The 26524-nt window shown below is 27.9% G+C and overlaps 1 protein-coding gene across 4 annotated transcripts in view; it reads right to left on the bottom strand.

The window, feature by feature from the left end:
- Window positions 1–6: 6 nt before the first annotated feature.
- LOC113791739 (RNA-binding protein Musashi homolog Rbp6-like) overlaps window positions 7–26524 on the bottom strand; it is a 30097-nt gene continuing 3579 nt past the window's right edge. For 3 of the 4 annotated variants that reach the window (XM_075823073.1, XM_075823072.1, XM_075823071.1), the window contains exons 3-13: window positions 17348–17388; window positions 8680–8761; window positions 5810–5894; window positions 5261–5395; window positions 3805–3853; window positions 1565–1647; window positions 1398–1470; window positions 1230–1262; window positions 616–783; window positions 227–307; window positions 7–122 (exon numbers count right to left, since the gene is read on the bottom strand). In XM_075823073.1, coding sequence (XP_075679188.1) covers window positions 85–122; window positions 227–307; window positions 616–783; window positions 1230–1262; window positions 1398–1470; window positions 1565–1647; window positions 3805–3853; window positions 5261–5395; window positions 5810–5894; window positions 8680–8761; window positions 17348–17388 — 868 coding nt within the window. In that variant the 3' untranslated portion in view covers window positions 7–84. The remainder of the gene's footprint in view (window positions 123–226; window positions 308–615; window positions 784–1229; window positions 1263–1397; window positions 1471–1564; window positions 1648–3804; window positions 3854–5260; window positions 5396–5809; window positions 5895–8679; window positions 8762–17347; window positions 17389–26524) is intronic. The other variant, XM_075823074.1, reaches the window with a different exon arrangement.

Here is a 26524-nt window from a genome sequence, read left to right as displayed (position 1 = left end):
TTAATAATAACGAGTGTGTATGTGTGCGCAGGAATATGGAATTTTTTGAAAAGAAATAAAAGCCCTAGTCATAAAGCCCTTATATTAACGATCTTGAACTTTGATCGAGACTTCTAAGCTCTCTAGTGGAACGAGGATAACGAGAACCAGGATCCACAACCATAACAATACGAAGGGTCAGGTATGCTGAATGTTATTAAACATGAGAAAAATGATCGATGCTTACCTGTAAATGGATAGCCAAAACCCGGATAACTTGGATAACCGCCACGACCAGCATAACCAGCTGCATAGGCTGCGGGAAAACCTATAGTAAAACAACAACAAAAAAAATATAGAGAATTAATAGATATAAAAGAATGTAAAATGGAGAAAGACTGAAGAAATTGACGAAAAAATGTTTCTAAACATTATCTAGTAAACTAAAAGGCTAAATATTGGATCTAAAAGAAAATAATAATTAAATAATATAAACATGCAACTATTTCAATGGTCTTTCTATAATAAATCTAATAATAAAATGATAAAATATAAAATTAAATAAAACATAAAAGGGTTAAATAAAATGATTATCAATTAGATTTTGGAATTTTAAAATCGAAATAATATAATTACTTGGCGAGCAAGCGTGATCTGCAAGTGAAAGACCGGTACCAGCGCTGCCAGCATTTCCGGCTGCGCCACTGGCACGTGTCAAATCTGGTCCACCGCTGCAAAGATGATAGATGGCTTTAGCAGTGGGACCAGCAGCAAGGCAAGCAGCTGCAGCTGCTCTTGTAGGATCTGGATTTGTTTTTTAATTTTTTATTGGTGCATTTTGGTGTGATTGGATTATGAATAAAAATAAGAACAAAAAAAAGACATTGTTGGAACAATATGCATTATTATTAGTCATTAGATAATGTCGAACAAATAATTTTTTTTTACATTTCAACAATCATTAAGAGTAGGTTCAATTTGTTCTACGTGAAAGGGTGAATAAACGAAAAAACTCCGTAAAAACTAATGAAAGCCATGCTAGGGGTGTGAAGTCTTTTACGGAAATGTATTTAAATATTATCCAACAACTTTGCTAATTGATACTAAAGATTCTGATATGTTATAAGGATAATAGTCAATATATAAGGTTAGGAGATGATACAGGAGGTTAAATAATATTAATAAACAACAAAAAAAATTCATATAAATTAAACGAGCATTGATTTTTTTTCAAATGGAAACAAACATACCATCGGCTAGGGCTCCAAGCGGCCAAACCAAATCTATAGTAATTTAAATTTGTTTGTATATGATATACACAGAAAAAAGCATACGAATATGATCATGAGAAAAGCATATTTTTCAGACATTTTTCAATTTTTTTTTTTTTTTTTTTGATTAAAAAAAATGAATCTTACCTGTAGTTCGGCCACCACGTGGAACATTATTGGGCATCATAACTTCTTTTGGTTGTGCTTTTTTACATTCAACCTTTATCAATCAATGAGATTGAAATAATTGTCAAATTAGTAAAAAAAACAAACAAAAAATTAATAATGAAATAAAATGAGCGAATTTTACTAACCATTTTATTATTGATTTCATGAAAATGTACTTCACAAACTTTGTCGACAACATCTTCACTTTCGAATGTGACAAAACCGAATCCTTAATTTTTTCAAGAATAAAAAAAACATCAATTAGTATATAGCATAGGTAAACATGAATGAGTAAATTTTCAAGACTTTTTCTCTGCCAAAAACATTACTTTTGAACATGAAATGTGTGAAAATAAATGAATTGAAATCAATAAATAATGATCGATCAGATAGATCCGACATCATCATCATTATCATTTTTTTTCAAATCTGTGATACAAGATTTGACTACTTTTTCAAAATTACAAGTGCTCATCTTTTAATGTTCCGTCGTCGGGAATGTTAATGTCATATCATCATCATTTCAAGTCTTGTTTCTTGTCTCAAATCGACATACTAATGACATGTACACTGTAAATTTTATATAACATTTATGGTGTGAGAGTGATAGAGAGAGAGAAAGAAAAGAAATAAACAGAAAAAATTCAACAGAATTCAAAATTACTTTTTTGTCGTGTTTTTTTTTCTTTCATTTTCATTTCTCAAGGTAGTGGTAGGAATAAAATAATGAAAATAATAATGGTAAATTTTGCAGTGAAATTCGATTAGAGGCAATTTGTTGTTTTTGTTGTTGTTTTTCTATAATGCAATTGTTATGTTGTTTAAGCTATTTTCAAGGGAAATGATGATGATGACGATGATGGAAAAAAGTCAGTAATCACCTATAAATGTAAAGATGTCGGATGTTAGTAAAAATGGTAATATTGGTAAAAAATCGAGTGAAAAAAAAGAAATTCGTTACAAATTAACATTTTATTTCATTATCCATTCAAAGCGTCATCAACCATCAAAACCATAAAAACGATACAACAAAAATAATACGATGGCGACACATGACAAGAAAAAAACCTCATTCGATAATTCTTTCTAATCAGAATCTAAAACGAAAGAGGAAAAGAAACTCAAAATATTCTAACAACGGTTACAAAAAGAATTCGTCAAAGAAAATTTCTTTTTCTATTCAAATCAAAATGTGGAGCTGAAAACTTTTCATTTTCTTTTGATTCGGCTACAAAAAAAAATAAAATAAAATTTGATTACCGATTTCTCACATACACACAAACAGACACAAGCCAGAATCATTCGACGAATCTAATTCAATTCATTTTTTCCATTCAAGCGAGCAAAATTCTTTTCCATCTTCATTAAATTCTTTCAACTATTGAAAAAACTAAACAAAAAAAAATGCCAGGCAGTGAAGCCAACTTTGCAGGGACGACAAAAAAAATTATGGCTCATATAATACATGGACACATTAAATCAACGCTTAGAAATCGATGTCAATTGAAGCAAAAAGAAAAAAAAATTGAATTAAATCGTTTTCGGCTTGTTTGATTTTATCAATTATTCCTTTTTATTTCATTCATATAATGTCTTTCATTAATTTTTTGTCATCGTTTGATGTCTTTTTTTTTTTTTTTGATTTAGGCACATAAAAACAACAGCGTATAATGATAATGATTTATTAATGAAATTAAATTAGCAAACAGACAAAACGATATATTGAAAAAAAATATGATGATAATGTAATTATATAATGATGAGATATTTATCTACACACACACACACACACACAGTAAAACTAAACAAGAAAAAATTGCAAAATCAAAAATAGAAGTCTGCTATGAATCTGCTGAAAAAAACAAAAGAAGAAAATTCAAAAAAATGATAATCATAGCATAACAATCATGAATGGTAGATCATCATTATCAAGATATGTGATTGTTGTTGACGTTTCGTCGTTTCATATTCGTTCCAACAACAGCATGTAGACAGAATTTTATCACTTTAATCCACAACCAAGAAAAATACATAAACAGCAGAACAAACGATATTTTTTAAATGCATTTTTCCAAGAAATCATTGCTTGCCAACACAAACACACATACATGGAATAAAGTTTAATGGCTTGATTCATTTGAATTTACCATTCACCACTCTTTCATTCGTTACCATTACCATTTATCGTAAAAATACAGACAAAGACAACGACAATAATACAAACATATTAATCTTGTCGGCAATCTTAACAACTTCCAGCAATAATAATAATAATAATAACAATCAGCAAATGAAAACTAAAAAAAAATCCAATATGAATGCGTTCAAATTTTGTTTTGGCATATTAACGATTGCAGGAAAAAATCGTCAAAAAAATTTCACCTACCTCTATGACGATTGGTCTGTTTGTCGAACATTAACATGGCATCTTCAATCTACAATTGTGAAACAAGCAAATAAAAAAAACGAGAAAAAAATAGATATTAGTGATGAATGAAATGGTGCCAAACACAATGATTAAAAGAAAAGATAAATAACAAAAACAACATTTAAAACATTGAATGATAATTTCATATGATATCTCCAGGGTGTGTTCGGCCTAACAGTCCTCACAACAAGGTTGTTTGCATTTTGTTTTTTTTTGTTTCTCTTCACATTAGTGAATGACTAATTTTAATACAAATACCGATTAATTAGTTAAAATTATGGAAAAATAAAGAATAAAATGTATCTTTGTGTATAGTTGATCAATTTATTTATTTGTACATTTTCATTGTTGTTAGTATTTGATATTTCAAATTCTATGATTATTTGCAAAGCGGATTATAAATAAAAACAGCAGCAGCAGCGGCGACACTTTAATTTGATCAAAATGGAGATGAATTTTATTTTCATTTCATTTCATGCGAATTTTTAAAAAGAAAATAAAAATTTGATTTCGTTCTAATTATAACAATATTTGGAAACAATGTCAACCAAAATAAGAGAAAAGACAATGAAAATCGATTTTTTTTTCATTTTGAAAAGAATAAAGAATATTGTAATAATAGAGAATAGAACGGAGAAAAAAATGAATAAAATAAAATCAATAATATATTGAAACAAACAAACAAAAAAATAAGTGAAATGAAATGTTTGGGCTGGCGAAAGGAAAATCATATTAGAAATAAAATTGAAAATGGGAAATGGATCGTACCCGAAACAACAAAAAACAAACTAGACGCGATTCATAGTTTGTGTGTAAAGCGACAAAAAAAAAAGAAAAAGAAATTGGGATAACTATATGTATTTGTGAAATATAAATGTTATAAGATTCTAGTGACAAGATTTTTATCTTGAACCAGAAAAGCAAAATTTTGGTTGGCATTGAAAAGAAATGGCGAGAAAGAGAGGGAAAAATGGGAAACACCAATGGGCGACAGCCAAGAAAAAAGAAATGAGTGAAACTTGAATGTGTTTCCCTTGTAAACATCGAAATAGGAAAAAAAAGATGATGGCTGCAAAATGAAATATAGGGGCATCATATATTTTCCCGTTTCGTTTTGAATCTGTATCCGCATACAACGGCTGTGTTGTGTTATTTTATATAAATAACAAAACGGACAGGCTTGGGGTAAATGGCACAATTTGAATCGACAACAACAACCAAAAAAGTACCATTTTTTTCTGGATTCGAAAATTGTTGTGAAGAAACAAAAAAAAACGTAATTGAATGAAATGGAACATTCAGTTGCGTAAATGTGAATTGAAAAATCAGAAAAAACACAAACAACAAGGACAGGGTTACACACACAATGGCTAATATGAAAAAAAGTGAAATGAAAATCGAAAAAAAAACTTACCCGGCCAAATTGTTGAAAATAGTTTTTGACGTCGTCAATGGTGGTTGGCGCTGATAGACCACCAACAAATACTTTTTTCGTTCGTGTTACCATTTTTGGATGTGCTCGTTTAGGGAAGGCAATTTTGGGGTCGATCTATCACAGACACACACACACACAATAATAATGCACAAAAAAAACATCACAAATTGCATTTGGTGAACAAAGAAGAAAAAAACACATTTGGCACACACAAACACGAACAAAGTTCCAGAACAAATATTATTTTTTTCGATGAAAAAAATGTGAAGAGAAATAACGATAAGAAATAAAAACGGAATTTTTTTCAATACACAAATAATAAATGACGATTGTAAGATTGAGCACCGATTTACGAATAAGTATCGATAGTATCGATGATGATGATGATGATGATCAAAATAATTGTTGATGACGTTAATAATAATTTTATTATTATTATTGAAGAAATTGGAAATAAAAAAAAACAAAAAACAAAAAACGATGATCATCATTGTAAATTATTGAGGGAGAGTAACAAAAAATACAAACCTTTTTGCCATCCAATTCATGTGGTCCATTCATCAGTACTTTGTCGACACTAGACGAATCGGCAAATGTTACAAAACCAAAACCACTGTTTGTTGTTAAGATTGAGGATATTGATGAAAGAAATTTAAAAAAAACATTGATATAAATATAACGTATACATATAATATATATTATTTGATAGGTCTGGATCATCATAATCATCATAATTATCATAATCATTGGTTATTATTGAAACGATGTAAGATAGAAATGGACAAAAAAAAAAGTAGGAAATTGACGAACAGAAACACAGATTATGATGTAATAGGAAACGATTGCATAAAAGCGGGAAAGTGAAAAAAATAGACAAACAATAAAACGGTCATGTCTTATGTGGTGTCCGGATGGTAGCCAACAGAGACAGAAAAAGAAAGAACAAGAAAAAAATCACACTGAAAGGCTAGTGATGATGATGATTTTTTGTTTCTTATTCTAATTTGAAAGACACAACGAAAATTCTAGAATCCAAAAACAAAAAATATCTAATAAATTCAATTTGGATGAACTCTTTTCAAGATGAAACACAAAACAAAACAAAATTTTTCTTGATGTTGATGTTGCAAACCATTATCATCATCATCTATAGCCATAAACACTTTTTGTATAATTTTGGAAAGAATAATGTTTGTTTGTTTTTGGAATCTTTTAAGAAGTACTTAATCCTTTTTTTCTTGGTAATATATTGTATACTTGAGAAATATTTTCTGCAGAATCAAAAAAAAAAAAATTCCTTTTTTTGTGTTTATGAAGAATTCATTGTTAAAGGAAGGAAATCGACCATTATTTATCATACACACAAACAATGATAGAGTTAGCCAGAAAAAAAGTCAAGAATTTCTCATTTTTTTCCACTTTGAGTGTATGGATTTTAGAGTTTTATTTTCAGAAAAGAAAAGAATAATTTTTCCATTGCTTCACTGAATTATCATGGTTACACATATATTCAGATTGAGAAATAAGAAATGAGTACCAAAAAAAAAGATAGTAAGATATTATCCATCGTCTTTTCGTTTATCAATGTGCATGTGTATATTGATAATAATATCTTTTTTGTTGAAAATTCTAACAGAATGAAATATGAGAATAACAACAACAACAACAGCGACAAAGCAGAGAATTTTCTTTGTGTTATATTTTAAAAACGATATAATAATAATCATTATTAATAATATAATTCAAGATAATAAAAAATCTAATCTTTCACATCATTTTACGTATTCTTTAAATTCCTATTGAAAATGTTTTTTAAATAAATAAATTTTTACACTATTTTCATAGCAACATTTTTGCTTCCTGTCTGTATATTCTGAGAATGTATTTTCAATCATAAATGAAGTTCTTGGAAATAAATCAATTTGATTTAACATTCATTATTCATTAACAAAAATTTCATTCATATTGTTTGTTATCGTCAAAAATCAGCTATTCTCAACATCATCATCATCATTGAACATTTAGGCTACCAAGAAACAAAAACAATAACAATGACCAAAAACAAATAAATCCAATCAAACAAAATGAAAACGAATGGCTGACTAACAGAGAATAGAAAGAATCTATTCAATGAATGTTTGGATAATTTTTTTCCCTGTATAGACAAGAAAACCAGAGATTTTTTTCTTGTTCAAGAAGAGAAAAGAAAAAACAAACTGAAATGCTGATGACAATAAAGTTGTGGAATAAGTGTTTGAGTAAACAAAAAATAAAGAAGCAAAAGAATATATGAAAAAACGGACTTTCAATAAAATGAATGAAAAGATCAGTACAGGGATTCATTTGATCATCACTGACATGCAAAACACATAAAATAAGAGAGGAAATAGGCGAGAGAGAGAGAGAGAGAGAGAGAGAGAGAGAGAGAGAGAGAGAGAGAGAGAGAGAGAGAGAGAGAGAGAGAGAGAGAGAGAGAGAGAGAGAGAGAGAGAGAGAGAGAGAGAGAGAGAGAGAGAGAGAGAGAGAGAGAGAGAGAGAGAGAGAGAGAGAGAGAGAGAGAGAGAGAGAGAGAGAGAGAGAGAGAGAGAGAGAGAGAGAGAGAGAGAGAGAGAGAGAGAGAGAGAGAGAGAGAGAGAGAGAAAGACAACAAATACAGACAAACAAACAAAAACATGAATAGAATAGATCAAATTTGATCAATATTTAAATATTTTTTTTCTTCTTTTTTTTTTATTATCCGACGTTGTTTGTTTGTTTATGCATTCTTGGCGTAATGTGATGCCTGATGCATTTTAGTAGCATTCACTGCATACACATTCTATTATCATTGTCATCAGTTTATCTCAGTTATCCAAACAATCGATCGATCGATTGAACCCCAAGTTGAACACGGTCGATGAAAAAATATTCAAAGTTAGCATTTTTTTCTGTGCAAAGTGAAAAAAATCGTGATAATCATCATCAAAAACGAATAGAATCTCATAACATTAAAATAAAAGGTAGAATTTGGTTTGAAATGAAAAAAACACAATTCGGCCACTTTGAATGATTTTCGATTGTTTGAAATGGAATATTTTTTTGTTTTGTTTTTTCTCGTTGGAGAAAAAAAAAATCAATTTGTGTAAAAGTATTTGCTCACTTATTTTTACTTGTTCTATTCACAGAATACACATACTTTTCTTCCAAATGAAAATTCACATTCACACACACACATAGACATAGCACAAAAACATCAAAAACATTCAATCAATCAATTCGCTGATAAACAATTCGTATCGTTTGTTTTTTTTCTAATTCTATAAATGGCTCTAACCAGTGAATAAACGAAAAAAAAAGAGACAGAGAAAAGGAAAGGAGATAGAATTTGATGAAAAAAATTGAAGACAAAAATTACTTACCGAGATCTCCGCGTTGTCGGATCTTTCATTACCATCACTTCGGTTATATCACCAAATTTGCTAAAATATTCCCGAAGACCTTCTACAAGAGTAATGAAAATTATATATAAAAAAAGAAAAAAAAAAATGAATTAAAAATTTAATAATCAATAAAAATGGTTGAACATTTTTTGAATGGAGAAAAAAATTACAAGTATTCAATGAGAAAAAAAACAGAAAATTGTTCGGTGGTCATGTGGTGGATTTCATTCTTTTTTTTCACTAAAAAAATTACATTCATTTGATCGATCCATTTGCAGCTCATAAATAAAATAATGAAAAAAACCCGAACTCGAATATATGAAAAATATGAAAATTTTCAATTTTCAATTTGCGTGTTCTATTCGTGTTTGTGTTTGTATTTGTGTGTGTGTGTATGCGTTTTCGACGGAATATTCTAAACTTTTTTCCTTTAAAAAAAAATTATCATCATGGAAAAAAGGGCCGAAATGAAATTCGGAAAAGACAAAAAAAAACTTTTCTTCAGTAATATTTATTTGCACACAGATAAAATGAATGAGTGTGTGAAAGAGAGAGATGGAAGAAAAAAAAAGGAAAATTGACGACATGAACCCTAGAATATGAGTTTGGCACTTTTTATCTATATATCTTTACCGATATGATAATGACAATTGTGATGATGATGATGATGAAAAAACAAGCAGTTAAAAAAATTGTAGTTGAGAATACGTCAAATGACGTGAATTTTGAACAAAAAATGCAATGGAAAATAATTTGCAAAAAAAAAAGGAAGAAACTGAATAGAATCGACCGGGAATGAATTTTTTTTTCTTCTCTGTAACAGATGTTCATTGTCCGAAAAAAAAAGAGAGAGAGAGAGAGAGAGAGAGAGAGAGAGAGAGAGAGAGAGAGAGAGAGAGAGAGAGTGAGAGAGTATCAAACAATAAAAAAGTATGTCGACCAGGAAACAACAATGAATTTTATCAAATATTGGTTGAACAACTTTTGCAATGAAGAATACTCCAACAACAACAACAAAAAAAACTATCAGTTGACAATATTTTTTTCAACACAATGATTTCTAATATCAAACAAAACGAAACAACAAAAAAAAAATTGAAAAGTGAATTTAGATTGGATGTAGAAAAAAAAATAAAAATGAAAATCGGCCCGGCCCAGTAATCAAAGTCAACTTTTTCTTTCATCATTCATTCCAGAATCATCGTCAGGATTAGTTGATTTTTTTTTTTTTTTTTGTTTGGAAATTCAGTCGCACCCATCTTCATTCATTGATAGAATCAAAATGAATCAATATGAATAGTGTGTGTGTGTGAGTGCTTTATTGAAAAAATTTTCAAATTGGCTTTTTTTTGTCGTTGATCAAACAAATCTCAGAACCATAGGATCGATAATCAAAAAAATGTGCATGGTTTGAATGAGAAAAAACATTTTTCAGTCTGTCTGGTGTTTTGTCTGCCTCAAAAATGGACAATTCAAAAAAAAAGAATGACCAATTCAATCTACGATGTTGACATGTAATTAAATCTATCTGACAACAGCAAATGAATGTTTCAATGGAAAAAAGGCAATCGAAAAAAAAGGGAAATTGAGAATTTTGAACTTCAATGATCCAAAAAAAAAAAAAAAAAAAAAAAAAAAACAGAGAGACAAAAACAAATTCAATTGACAACAACAACAAAAAACGGCAAAAATCGAATGAAAATTTTTCGAAATGAAAAAAAAACTTCAACTGTAGAATGTATAAAAATTGAAGAATGAAAGAATCGTATAACTGAATGAAAAAAAAACAAGAAAAAAATGAATGCCAAATCAGGCGTAAAAAGCTGAATTGAAGAAAAAAAAGAAAAGAAAATTCAATCCGAAAGTGTCAGTTCAATTTTGCAATAGAGGTATTTTTTTCTTTTACGTGTCTAAATAATTGATGGCCTTGGTGACCAAAAAGAAAGTAAAAAAAAAATTCTTTCAAATAAAGACAGTTGAATTGATGATGAAAAATTTGTGAATTCATCGTCATGTCTGGTATAGCATTTGGATGCTGTTTGTGTTAAGATGCAATACTATATTTTGGCACGTACTTTGCCGTTGTATTCAACAACAATAACTATAGGCAATCAAACAGATTATTTTGTTTTCCAGAAAAACTTGTTCAACTTTTTTGTTGTGTTTTTTTTTTGTATCCTATATATATCATTTTGCAATGAAATGGAATAGAAATTCATTCTTGTTACGAATAAAACGAAGTTAAATAATTCATGTCCGGAAAAAAACAACGAAAAGCAAAATAGTTGTTGCAATAAACAGATAAAAGCATTGTGAAATGTTGTTCATCAATTTTGTTTATCATATCATACAAGTCCTAAGAATTTTTTTTTGGAGAAAAATTCCGGAAATAGAATTTATTTAGTTTTGTCTTGAAAAAGAGCAATAGAAAAAAAGTAGAAAGAAACTGACAAGCATTGAATTCGAAAGAACAAAATTTTAAGAAAATGAAAATTCCATTCTTCAAATTCAAATTTCAAATTTAGATTGAGCAAAGATGGTATTTTGTGAGTGGAAAATCAAGAAACAAAACAAAACTTTATGTTTGAATGTAATAAGTCACTGGAGAATTGTGACCGGTACAAGCTTCATTGCCATTATCATCACATAACATCACTTTGAGAAAGTAAAGTAAAAAAAAAGAGGAATAATTCCGGATTACAGTATGGGCAATAAAAGTTGCGAAAAAAAAGTGCCAGAATAAATGAATGAGAACTGAAAGAAGAATAAAAATAAAAATCTTAGAGATCATTCCACTGTAATAAGAAGTGTAATATCTCTCTCTCTCTCACACACACACACTTATGTAACCACAAATAAGAAGCCGAGTCAACAACGAGCACCTAAATACATCGACATCAACAATCGTAAACGTATATGGATAATAAATAAAATAAATTAATTTAAATAAATTATTAAAAACATCATCACTATTTAAAAAAATCGGAGACTATTCATTCAATGTTTTTCATTTCACACAGCAGTATATGGTCATACACAGCTATAACTATTAAAATAAGCAGTGACAAAACACAAAAATGATGATAATAATAATAATGACAATAGGATTTTTTCTTTTTGAAGAATGAAAAACAAGGAAAAAAAAGTTTTTTTTCGAAAAACATGTTTTGGGACAAATGATAGTGGTGATAATAATAAAAATAATAGTATTTATTAATGAGATTCTTTCTGGTTTTGTTCTATTTGGATTTTTTTTTTCTTTTAACAGTCAGTCATTCAGTTATATTATGAAACATTACATTCAAAATGGACAATTTTTTTTTCTTTTGGTTTCATTCAATTTGAAATCATAAAATCATCATAAAAAAAGAATTTTTCAATGAATTTATATTGAACGTGATTTTCCAAAGAATATTGAAAAAAAAAACAAATTTGTCTATAAACATTCAGTCATTTACGGTAAATTTTGTTGTTGATGTTGTTGTTGAAAAAGTTTAGAAAATAAACTGTCAATTTCAAACGAACCTATGACCTATTATTTTATATTGCTTTTTTGTTGTTTCGGAGAAGTGTCATCATCATCAAAATTGATGATGATAATGATCATGATGAGGATAAAACTATTAGATTTTTAATGTTTTTAGAAACTGTAAAAAGATAGTGAAAGGAAAAAAGGTCAATTTAAAAAAAAAAAAGTTTTTCAGATTCTGAATTCTGAGTTTTTTTATGTACAGTAAAAATAGATTATTTTAGTTATTGCTGGATGTATGTGCTTTGCGGATAATATATCGATGATTCCATTGAATCATATATGAGATTTTTTTTATTGGTTCCAAATAACGAAAATTGAAAGATCAAAAATCATTTTGAAATTTCAAAAATCAATTTCAAGAAAAAATTTTAATGCAACATCAAAATCGTTATTAGAAGGGAAAAAATTTTTCAAAAACATCAGTAAAGAAATTGAACAGAAAGACTCTGCGTAAAGCAAATATTAGATTCGAATCTGTTTTTTTCCGGAGGTTATCGTTTCGTGAGAATGTCTCTATGTACTCAGAAACCGGCTAAATTTTTCTGCAATTTCGAAACCAGAATTAAACTCATGTAAAAATAAATGAAAAAAATAATTCTTATGTAAATACCATCACATATGAAATAATTGATTTTTAAAGTAGGCAAAAAGTAATTAATACTTGTTTTATATTGCAGAAAAAAAGAATACAAAGAAAAAACTCATTTGATTCAGCAATCAAACACTAATGATTGTCATTATCCTATAGACATCAGAGTTTTTGTTTTATTTTCTTGATGAAAAAGTTCAAAACAAACAAATTTTATAACTTTTTTTTTTTCCATGAATATTTGTTTCATTTTCAAATATAATCTAAATGCTTATTTCGGTTAAAAATGATAATAATGATTATGTATGTTTTTTTTCACTGTTTCAATATGTAATTCAGAATTTCAACAACAACAAAAAACAATTCAATGTATCCACACCAAACACATAAACATTTAATGAATAACCATTATTACCTTTTCTAATACAAAAACAATATAAAATTGGGAGTCGAAATGAATTTATCCATTCTCTTTTTTTTTCCTCACTCATCAATTCGACAATTTAGGCCTATTTTCGTATGATTGTACAGAATGAAAAAAAACTTACGGTCAAATTATGTCAAGAATTATACGGAAAAAATACACTGAATAAAAGTCAATGAAATAATTAAATGGTTTGTCATCTTCGTTATTCTCATCATCATCATCATTATCATTATTATGATCATCATCATGACAATTACAAAATTTAATGAACAGAGTAGAAAATTTAAAAAAAAAGTTTTACAAATAGTTGTAATTACGTATCACGCTACCAACGGTCAATTGCTCAAACAAAACCAAACAAAAATCAAATTTAACTTGACGTCATCCACCATTAATCAGATGATAATTAAGCGAAAACAAAAACCATTTATAATTATCGGAAATCAAGAAAGATAAAAACAACATACAATAAAGATACATAAACAGACCACTACAAATGAAAAAGCAAAGAATTGTCATTGCATGTTTAGTATGGAAATTCATTCATTACAAATAAGCGTGTACATTTTATAGCTATGATGAGTTTTATGATTGAGATTCAGATTTGATTCAATTTGATTTATATTCAAAAATGCATTTAAATCATCCAACCAGAGTAAAATGAACACTAAAAGGAAAGAATTGAAATAAATAAATAAATCTTTTTCACTTTTTTCTTTACATTTTTTTTTTCGTTTGTTTTATTCCAAAATATTATATGCCATAACAATACAAAACGAAAACTAACAAAAAAAATATTCTGAATGTATGAATGGCTTGAAAAAGAAAAAAATTGTCAAGTCAATCTCATATAATATCTTCGTCGTGTGGACATTCATGATGATGAAAAGATTTTTTGTCTTCTCTTTTTTTTTGTATTTTTCATTTCATTTATGAGCTTGTCATCATCATTTATGTTTTGCATTCGTACTTTGTGTGCGTGTGTGTGTGTGTGTGTGTGTGTGTGTGTGTGTGTGTGTGTGTGTGTGATAATAAATCATCGAATTCATCATAGTAATAATATAAATTTTTGACATTTTTTTCCTGTTGAAAAACGACGAAGACGAATTTTCATTTTGTATTTTCAATCATTCCATCAGTTTTGATTTCAATTTTAAATTCATTTTTTATTCTTATTTTATTTTCCGTCGGAATGTGATGTATTGAAATTGAAAAAATCAAAAAAAAACCAAATGATTGAAAATTCATTTGGAATAAAGAAAGAGAGAGAGCGAGAGAGCAAAAAAATTCAAATTGATTGCTAACTATTGCCAGATGACAATGAGACAAAGCTTTTGAACAAATGAATTCTATCGTCATCATTATTATCATCATCATCAACGACAACAACAACAACATTATCATTCCTGTGGTTTTTTTTTATCGCTGGCCAAGCATCATTGAACTGGGTAACTTTTTTGAAAATAGGAAAACTATAGGATTTGCAAAAATAAAAAGTTTCATTCAAAAGTCGACAGCAACAACATCAATAAAAAAAAGTTTACAATAAAAAAAAATTATATAATAAAAGAGATAGGAAAAAATGAAGATGAATAGGAAGTTAAATGATAGAATATTAGAAGTCAATTGAATGTGAATAGGATTTTTTCACATGATGAGAAATGATAGTAGTGGTGATGGTGATGGAAGAAATTGTCTTTTAGGTTTGGGGTATATATGTTTGTATATAACCGAACAGAATTTAACACAAAAAATAGGGAGATCCATTTTTGAAAGAACTTTTAGTCTACTATTCAAATCCATGCGACCAAAGAGAGAGAGAGAGAGAGAGAGAGAGAGAGAGAGAGAGAGAGAGACAGTAAAATAAAAACATTGAAATCAACAATAACAGAATGGCAGAAATAATAATATTAAAAAAAACTAAATTCGTGTGTTGAATAAATAATTCAACTTTGAACAAATGAAACACACATACAAACACGCAGAAATTATCGAGTGAAATAGAAAGATCCATTCTATTTCAGTCAGAATTTCATTTGTTCCATAGCTTGGTTACGTTCCGTTTCGTTCCGTTCCGTTTGGTTAGCTAGCCAGCCAGCCAGCCAACCAGCATGAATAACAAATATACAAATGAATAGAATCTAGAATTATGAAAAGCAATGAAAAAAGAGAGATGGAAAAGCAGATTCACACACACTCAACATGTAAAGGACAGACAAAATCATCAACAAAGTCGATATAGGCAACATCATTTCATTTTTCTTTTCATTTTGATTGTTTTATTTTGATCATTTCACAATTCATTCATTAGACTTAAAAAAACCGATGAAGAAAAAACATAGAATGTGAAAGATTCATCTAGAAAATTCATTTGTCGATTCAAAAATAACGACATCCAAAAAAAAAGTAAAATTGGCTAAAATATAAAGGATGAAAAAATCGATTTTCATCAAAAATGCATCTCGTTTGAAAAAAAAGAAGCAACCAACACCAAGATACAGAGGGAAATTTGAGGACCAAAGAAAATAAAGCAACAACAAACTTATCGACCGATTAGAAACGAAGAACAAAAAAAAACTATTATAAAGGAAATAGGAAATTCGGCCTGTATAATATGAAATGAATGTTTAAAAATGAGGCCTTCTCTTTGGATCAATGGTCTTGATATTTTCACTATTTATTCCAACACCAGTAATAACAATAATAACAACAACAAGGGACTTTGTTCTCACCATTCATTCGCTATATTTTTTTTTTGGATCAATTCAAATGTTGTTCAAGAGATAATATTTCATAGTATGTTTTTGGTATATATAATAATAATAATAACAACAACAATTGATTATATGAAGAGTATTTTTTTTTTTTTTAAAGCAAAAGCTTAAGCTAGCTTTGTATATCGAATTAAAGACGAAGCGAAAAAGTTTTGTCTTTTCGATATGAACCAAAAAAAAAGTTTTTTTCTTGCTTCAAGAATGCACACATTGGACTCATCTGAAACACCAGATGAGGCACACATCAAATATCATTGTAATTTTTCCAATATCTCTATAACTAAATGTATTTGATGTATTGACGATCAACCGATCGAATCAAATCAAATCAAGGAAAATCCGGGTCAACATCATCTTCTATTCGATGCTATACTTTAAAAAAAACAAGCAGAGGGAAAAAATGAAAGAAAATAAACAAAGTAGAAATATTAGATAAAACAACAACCAACAGTAACAATGTGTAAAAACTATACTGATAATCAATGAAATTGACAATCTAATCTTGTCATTCAAACATTTTTTTATCATTGACTTAAGAAATTGATAGAAGTGAACAAAAAAGAATCGAATGACATTTCGCAACAGCATTGATATTTTCAAAAAAAAAATTTCAATAATAAGATCCATAATAGCATTGTTCAACAACTTATGGAATGATTATAAGAAGTTTTTATAAGAGGTTTTTGTTTGTTTGCTTGTGTGATTGATGTTGGAATCAAGGAAATTCGAGAGTAATATTGGAGACATTGGTACATGTAATTTTTTTTCCTTCACTATGAACAGCATTGAATGATTGTACTACGAATGTTTTCAATCTTATTCCACTAAATGATAAAATAATAATAATGATGATGATGAAGATCGTTAGTAGCAGAAGCAAAAACGGAACAAGAATTCTTTTTTTTCCATACTGTGTTTGTTTGCTTTAAGTTTCTTTGAATTGTTATTGCCTCTACTTATCCGCGAAACCAATTTCTTCATATGTGTCTGGTATCTAACTTTTTACCAACTATAACACTTGTATTTAAGTAATTCAAATAAGAATTCCAAAAAAACAAAAATTGAAATAAAGACCAGATTCTGTATGAATCAAACAAAAACAAAATAATTATACTTGTTGTTGTTGATTTCAACTTTTCATTTGTCTGTTTATCTGTTCTGATTGAATAACATTTCCTTTCTTTTTAGTGTGTTGCGTTTATATGAAAATAATGATCATTATAGAAATTGATTTAAAGTGAAAACGATGTAAACCAATGAGATAAAAAAAAGGGTAGACAAAAATAACCGAAAATGTTCACAGAAAAAAAGATCCAAACACTTACCAGGCGCTGTTTGCCAACTAAGTCCACCGATAAACATTTTCCTATGTAGAAAAAATAAGAGAAAAAATGAAAATGATTATTTTTTAGTAAATTTCTAAGCCAATAATTTTCAATTAAAATATTATTATTTGTCGTCAATTCACAAGAATAAATGTTAATACAATCATTTATTGATTTCATTAGAAAATTCTTTCTTTCTTTTTTTTTTTTGTCGAAAAGTGTCGATCTAAATCAGCTGTGTGTGTGTGTGTCTGTGTTCGTTTCATTTTATTCCAACAACCAATTGCAGTAGATTATATCATGCGTAAGAAGATTGGATCTTTTTCATTATCAGAAAGAGAAAGATAGAAAAACAGAACGAGATATATGAAGATGAAATTGAGAAAAATATCCTTTGGGATCTCAGATTACTTTCACATTATTAGTGTTGTTTGGTATTGTTGTTGTTTTTTTTTTGGCTAGTACCAAATGAGTGAAACTAATACTTTACTATTCTTTTATTCTTTATTGCTAACTATCCTACACACAAACACATGCCAAACGAAACAAGATCCAAAAGTTTTGAAAACTTTTGGCACCATTTGGAATGAAAGAAAAAACCAAAATCCAAACATGCCTGGTTAAGTTAGAAAAAATGAATTTCAAATTCATTTATTTATTTCTACTTTTTATTGTCTGTTAGTGATGATGATGTTAATAAGTAACAATTGATGAATAAAGATGAACAATGGAACAGACAAATTGAAACTTTGAATTCAAGTTTCAATTTCATCCACATCATCATAATCGACAAAGCCAAAATTTTCAACTAAAATTTATGCGTGGGTATGTAGTGGTGATGTTTTTTTCCTGTTTTTCTTTCGAAATTCATGAATTTTTTCTCCATTTACACGTGGAATCTTAAATTATTTTTTCTTTCAATATATTGAATTGATCAATTTCAAATAAATTTCATAATTGACAATTTTTTTCCTTTACTGCTGAATTTATTACACACAGCTTAATAAAATTTATCTCATCAATATTATAATAAGAAAAAAATGAAAAATAGATAAACCAAGTGTGGGCAATACAAAATCGATAAAATAAAATGAAAAACAATTTTTTCCTTTATGATGATTATATTTATTAAAGTCAAACATCAAGACAATATCATCAAGACAATGACATTTTTAATGTGAATCGAAAGAAAAGAAAAAAACTTTCTCATTTTCGCATCTTTCTTTATAAACTCAAGTTTTCGGAACTTTATAAACCCGAAAAATACGATAGTTCTTTATATGATAAGAACAAAAAAGAAAACAACTAAAAATCGATCGTTAAGAAAGTTCTAGTTCTTTGTTGTCATTGTGTGATTATTAATGTAGTACTTTTGATTCTTAAAATGATGAAAGAAAAAATAAAATTTTAAAAAGAAAAAAAAACGAAATTTCTCTCAACTCATAGATCGACAAGATAAGTAGAGAATTTCGTCATTATTGTTGTTCATCATCGACAATTGAAGAATTTATATATAAAAAAATTGAACCACTTTCATCGATGATGATGATCCAACAGCACAAAAAGATGAGAACAGATAAAATAACAACAACAACAACAAAAAACTAAGCAAATACTGAATTCGTTTTCAACAGAAACAAAAAAAGAAAAGAAATAGAATTCATTCTGCAACCGATGAAAGCAAACAAACAAAACATAACATCGATAAGAAGTGTGATTATGGCCAAAAAATAAAAGCCAATCATCATTACATTTGAGTGAGAGAGAGAAAGAATATATCCTTCAACGACAACACACACAAAAAATAAATGGCTGATAATGATTATAATAAAACAGCTAAATTTTTTTTTATTGTATTTCGATATATTTGCTTCACATTTTCCATTTAAATGAAGGAAACAAAAAAAAACTTTGTCCACTACTAAATACGAAACATCAGACTAAATACGATAGATTGAAAATTGATTCGAACAATAAACACTTGCTTCGAAAACTTTTTTTTCCACTTCTGGTTACAATGATAAAATATCCATTTGATGATTGACTGATTATCATTTTATCAACAGAGTTTTTAGTTTTTGCTTCAAACGGTAATTGTCAAAGATTGAAAGTTTTTAACTTTCAAATACATTTCTGGTTGAAAACTGATATTGATTATAATAATGACAAATAAATGAGACTAGACTAATAACAAAAAAAATAATAATAAAACACCATTCCGAGAAATACAGTGAGAAAAAAAACTTTTCTTCATTTTCACAACTGATCTAAATCTTTGAAATCTATTTTAAAGAAAATTATTTTCTTCATTTCTATTCACCCAGACCGTGACAAGTGACAAGTGGTAAAAATTAATGCAAAAAAAAAGGAAATACACTATAGTCTGGTCTGGATTTTCTCCTACAACATTCGTTTTTTTTTTTTGTTGTTGTTGTTGTTATTGAAGATTAACACAAACATTCTCTCTCTTTCTATATTTAATGTCATTTTATTTGTTTGCTGTTTTTCGGTTTTTTTTTTCTGGTTGCAAAATAAAATCAATGTTGTTGTCATCATCATCATCATCATCATTGGCTACAGAAAAAATGTTGACAATCAGATAATGCTGATGACTGTGTTTTGATGTCTTACACTGTTTACATCTTCATCGTCTGAATAAAATGCAATTTTTTTCTCGCCCTTAATATTTATATAATAGCCACTAGTTTATTCGATGTATTGCACAACAATAACAAAACAAGACATGACAAAAAGCTACATATATGTGTGTGTGTGTTTCGTAATCTTGGATATGAAAAACAAAAATTTGCTTCGTTTTTTTAAACAGAGAAATCGCTTATCAAAAAAAAACAAACTACGTAATAATAATAATAACAAGGAAAAACGATTCACTGATCTATACTTGTCTATTTTATTTTTACATACAACAAAGTTTTGATTTAAACATTAATAGAATCTTTTCTTATCATCATCTTAAAGTAATAAATACATATGATTTTTTTAACGCAATAAATTTATGGACAATTTTTCCAGAAGAATAAAAATGGAAATGGAACAAGATAAACATTGTCATATGAATGAATGAATGAATGAAGAAAAATAGTGAAATAGACAATCTAATACTGGTAGCATCGATAGATCGGATAGAATTGATAGCTTGAAGGCGAATGAATCTTTTTTTCTTTTCTTTTTTTTTTGTTCGTTCAAAGAAACAAGACATGAAAATGAATGAATAAATAAAATGAATGTGAACAGCAGATAAAAGGGGGTACACCGTCATACATTGAAACAAAATACAAGATGTTTTATCCAGTTCATTATTTTATTTAAAGCAAAGAAAAAAATACTGTAATTTACAATGATGACAACATTGAAGCTAAAAAATATGTTAGACGTAAATGAATATTCTCCATTTCTTTCCCTTCTTTTTTCCCCAGATCTGCGCCAAAAACGAATAATAATAATAAAATAATGATAATAATAATAATGGTTAGAAAACCCGAACACAAAAAAATTGCCGAACCAAACGCGTATTGTGAAAGAATTCGATTAATTTTTTTCTAGTCGGAAGCAAAGAATTCTATAAGAATGTGAAAATTCTTTATGGCAATTTTAGCAGTGTCTTAAAACCCAGAAGCAATGACACATACACACACTCACACAGACAATAGATAGAGAAAAAACGGAAGCTAAAAAGCGAACAACGATTCATTTCCAAAGAAATAAATGAGAAAAAAGTATATTACATCTAACATTATTGCTGAAAAACGTTACATGTCATAGCTTGAAGCATTTCAATTTTTAGTTTCGCTGCTTCGTTTATTCATTTTCTTGTTCGAGTTGTTAGTTATTTTCTGTTTCTTTTCTTGTTTACTAAATTTTCAATAAATATAAATTGATGAGATACACATTATGTGTGGGTGTGTGAAATTTTCTTTCAAACATAATGCTCTGATTGAGAAGAATCGACATAGGTACTTTATGTTTATTCAGAAGAAAATGAAAAGATTCTAATTAAATTTTCAATGTCTGCCGTATTTTCGTTTTCAGACAAAAAGTTTTTATTTTCTCAATTATACAATGTGAATTTGACTTGAAAATCTATTCAACCAATTGCACCTAAAATCAATATAAATGTTGAAAATATAAGAAAAAATCAATTATAAAGATAACAATTCGTTAATTTAAAAAGGTGAAAAACTTATCAAAATGTATGTGTGAAAAATTTAATTCAAGTGTTTCTTATGAAAAAAGACTGAATCTAATTAAAAACATAAATTCAATCTATCACATCAATCAATCGAACATGTTTAGCGAATGTAGTAAAATGAATTGTTGCAAAATAGTGATCAAGAACATTAAATGTCAAAAATAAATAAACATTTTCTTCGCATTTTGTTTGAGTAGATAACGGATTATTTGCTTTTTCATTTCCAAAATTTTCCTTGTCTGTCAAAAAATTTCCGAACAAAAATGTAACATAAATGAATGAATCAACAGCTTCATCAACGAGGATGAATGAAAAAAGCCGAAGAGAAAGAGGAAAATTTACTGCTAATTTTAAACGAAAGAAAAAAATCACCAAAATCGCATAAAATTACATTGAAAAATGGACAGATTTTTTTCGTCATTTGATTAATGAATTCAAAACGACTACATAGACATAATTTGGCTAATATTAGAATTTGTGTACAAAAACAACAAAACGGTAATTAGAAGAGCTTATGTGGCTAGTCGGTTTATTTGTTTGGTCAATTTTTGTTCGTTTGTATACAAGGAAAAAATTTCAAAACCAAATAAAACGAGAGAAAAATTATATAAACATCGTAACAGGTAATGATAGAATTTTTATTTTTTTCGGACTGGTTTTCGTAGATTCATAAATTAAAACAACAACAAAAACAAAGACAGAAAAAAATCATTTTTTCAATCATCTAAATTTGCCACTGGCAAACGGTAATGAATAAGAACAAAAATGACCTATTCACACACAAAATTTTTCGACCATCTTTTTCGAAATCATCATAATAATTGCTTTTCCTACCGTAAGTATTATGAGAACAAAATTCATTTTAAATCCGAAACAAACAAATAAAAAAAAGAAGATCGGATAAACAAATACATTTATCATTGATCGATCGATGTTTGTCAAAACAAAACAAATCTATTTATTGCTAAAATATAACGATTTTTCATTGAAAATAAAATTCACAAATAAAATTGACAAGAAAAAGGAAAATGATGCAAAAAAAAAAAATGATTTGGTAGCATTGTTCGATTCGTAAATCATACATTTAAGACTACCTAATATATATGATTTTTATCACTTATATTTATTCGGACTGGTGTGTACCGTAATAATAATTATGATGAAAAAAATATTGTGATTGATTGATAATTTTTTTTGATAGGGAAAAATATAATATTTGAAAATTCAAAACCCAGCATTGAATTAATTAAAATTTTTTAAAAAATGATCTGAATATTAGAAAGAAAAAGAAAGATGGATTTATGTAGAATGTTTATGTCAATGAACGGTCATTGATAATCTGTTGAAATGAAGAGAAAGAGAGAGAGAGAGAGAGAGAGAGAGAGGGGGAGAGAAAAAAACGTTATCCAGTGGTTACTGGTCGATGACATCATTGATGATGATGAAATATTGAATTCACCAGACTTCAAATAATCATCGGTTGAATTTTATTTGATGTGTCAATGTGCCGCTATGTATGTTTGTGTGTGTTTATATTCATTCAATTATACTTAGAGGAGAGATAAAATTGTAAAAATCCAGGTGAATATCAATCAACATCAAACCTTGGCTACATTTTATAAAAATATAACCAGGGCTAAGATATCATCATGATGCATGATCCTAAAAGATAATTGAACTTTAAATCCAGCAAGATAAAAAAAAATCAATTACTGAATATGAAAATGATAAGTTTTAATAACGAAAACCAAAAATATATGTGACCGAATTGAATTAATTTTGTATCCAGATAACCAATCAAATGATGTTCAAATTCAATTGCTTAAATAAACATGACTGATAGAAAATATTTTTGTTTCACAAATCAACATGAGATTACTATGTGTTAAAATTCAATTGTTTAATGTAACACACCTGTAACTAATATTATCAGATTAAATGCAATTGAGTGCAATGATTTTTGATCAACAATTAATTGATTCCTAAATAAAATCAACAGGTTATTATAATATTTCGATATGATCATTTATTTAGTATATTCGGAACTATTTTTGTTAAGATTATACATTTCATTTCATTTTAGGCATTCGATATTTTGATTTTTATCATCAGTCATTATCATTATCATAATAATGATTATCACAGTCATATTTACCAATTATCACTTCATTAAAAAAATGAAACGAAATTAAATGTTCATAGAAAGAAAACATTCGCACATTCACAAACATCGAAAAATGAAGGAAGAGATAAGAAAAATTTTTATCACATATTATTTAATGTAATTTACAACAAGCAAACAACAAACAAACAAAATAAAATAAAAAACATTAATGAAATCAACTTAATGCGAAGATATTTGATGATTTAAAATGGCCAAAAAAAGTGGATAAGAAAATAAAATCAAGACCTTGGCTTTTCTATATGGCTGGGAATTCAATTTCAAACGAAACAGATAAAATGAACAAAAATGATTTTAGAATTCATCGACTTTGGCAAATGGCAAACAAACATCATTAGGTTTTTCTATTTCGAACAAATCGAATATTGTAAATCTGAATTCGAATGGAAAAAACAAAAACAAAAACAAAATGAATTTCTATTGTTTTCTAAAAATAACAGTGTTTTGTTTTTTCTCAAACAATCAAACAAAAATTGTTTGGTTTTTTCCCGATCCTTTTTTTCATACTGACATGAAATGCATACATGTTTTGATCGACGACGACAACGAAAAACAAAATCCAAAAATTCAATCTGATTATCAAATAAAATGTATGCATAAACAAAATTTATGAAGAATGATGGCATCCATTGCATCTTTGTGTATTTATAGGCCATCAATGCAATAACGAAAAACAAAAACAAAACAAACAAGCTACAAAAAAAATAAGTAAGATAAAACCAACAAGAATTATTGAAATGATGATCAGAAGAAAAATTCTTAGAAAAACAAAAATGTCAGCTAATGTACACACACATAAAGACATAAATAACAATAAAGAATTTTCATTCTATTCTTTATTCTCTATTTTCTAACTCAAAACACATGTGGAATATAGAGAAACAAAAACAAAATGTTTATCAACAATAATGATGAAATGCACTGCTAATCCAATTCAATTAATCGAACCAATACGAATAATATTGCCAATCTGCCCAAACAAATATAGTTATCTCGACGAATTGGCAAATTTATATTTTGAGCATTCATTCAATGAAAGGTGATTATCAATTTAATTCTTTATTAATATTTCAGTTACCATCATCAACATTATCAGCGTTGTCAAAATTAAAAAGAAATTTTTCCTATTTGTTTGCTTGTTCTTCTTTCCAGTAACGTTTGGGTTCATTCATTCATTCATACTGTTCATGTTTTAAATAAAAAGTAAATGAATTAATAAATGCGTGAAAAAAGTGTAAAGATAAACTATTCAATGGTGCAATGATGCTTAGGGAGATGATGATTATTATTATGATGATGATTACTAAAGGAATTTTTTTCTTTCCCTCTCTCTCTCTCTCTATTCGTTAGTCCAACTTTTTTTTGCTTATGAATCTTTCTCCCTAGCTTTTATCATCATCCAGAATCGAGAAAGAAGAAACAAACAAACAAACGAAAAAATTGTAGAAATATAATAATAATGGTGGTAGACAATACAATTACAAGTTATTTTCAAAAAATAACAACAACAACTGCTACTATTTTGGATCTATTCCATTGGGGAATGAATTTGGATGTGCTTCATTGCCACCACCATCATCATCATTATATCGTACACTAACTAACTACAAGGACGACAACATCAGCAACAATGATGGTGATGATGATGATATTGACATCAACATTTGTGGATTTGGATCAAGCAACAACGAAAAAAAAAACTATCTGTAAATAAGGCTCAAATATTGACATGAATTCGATCAATTCTAATAAATACAAACTAAAATAACTGGAAAAAACACATTTTAGATGATGATCTTAAGAATTTGTTGAACAAAAAATAGGACAATTAGAATTTTTGAATCGCTGACATTAAGAATCAACGAATGTCACCTGCACTACTATCATAATGATTTTTATGGAAAGTTTTATTTTTTTTTCACTTATTATTCCGTTGAGTGTATATATTTATGAGGTTTTATTCTTTGTTTCTATTTAAAAAACATGAAGAGAGTAAAAAAAATCCATATGAAAACACAAACAAACACAGATTGGACACCATTAATAAAAACACACAAAAAAAACGAAAATTGATAAAATAAAGCAAGTGAACAATATTCAAATAAAAATAATGAGGTCCATCATCAATATACAAGTGGTGCAACTGACAAAAAAGAAAAACAAAAACCAAAAATTCCAGGAATAACAACAACATAATCAACACAGAAAGATTGGCCAAAAGAAAATAATAATAATAATAAAACCATATCAGTAATAGTGTGAATAATAATAATAATAATCATTGCTATTATTATGTATTTTTCATCGGTCACAAATGATGATGATCATCATCATTTTCATCATCCCTAAAAAAATTCCAATTTTATTCTATAATAATAATAATAATAATCATCATCATCATTCACAATGATAATCAAAATAAACATACTGAAAGTATATTATATAACTACTGTATATATTCTATTATATCGATGAATATTAGACAGGTGAACATTTTCAGGTGATGGCTGACTGGCTGGCCCATCATAAACCACCGAAAATTTCAACAAAATTACCAATCGTTGAAAAATTGTTATGAGCAGTTTCAACATTGTCAACATTATATAGTAATAAATAAAACCACCTGCGGAAAAAAAATAATTCGCTAACAACAACAACAAAAAAACATGAGCCTGGAATTAACCACAACAACCAGTGCCATAACAATATTCTTTTTTTGGAAAAGTAAACCACAAATAATAATGACCAGAATAATAAATAAATGATGTTTTCTTATGTCCGTTAC

The sequence above is a fragment of the Dermatophagoides pteronyssinus genome, unplaced genomic scaffold (genome assembly GCF_027571235.1).
Source record: "Dermatophagoides pteronyssinus isolate colony J.1.1.1.1 unplaced genomic scaffold, Derpt_VIB-CSIC_2022.12 sq0023, whole genome shotgun sequence".
Lineage (NCBI taxonomy): Eukaryota > Metazoa > Arthropoda > Arachnida > Sarcoptiformes > Pyroglyphidae > Dermatophagoides > Dermatophagoides pteronyssinus.
The sequence above is the reverse complement of the archived record's forward strand: the minus strand, read 5'-3'. Positions and strand labels throughout refer to the sequence as shown.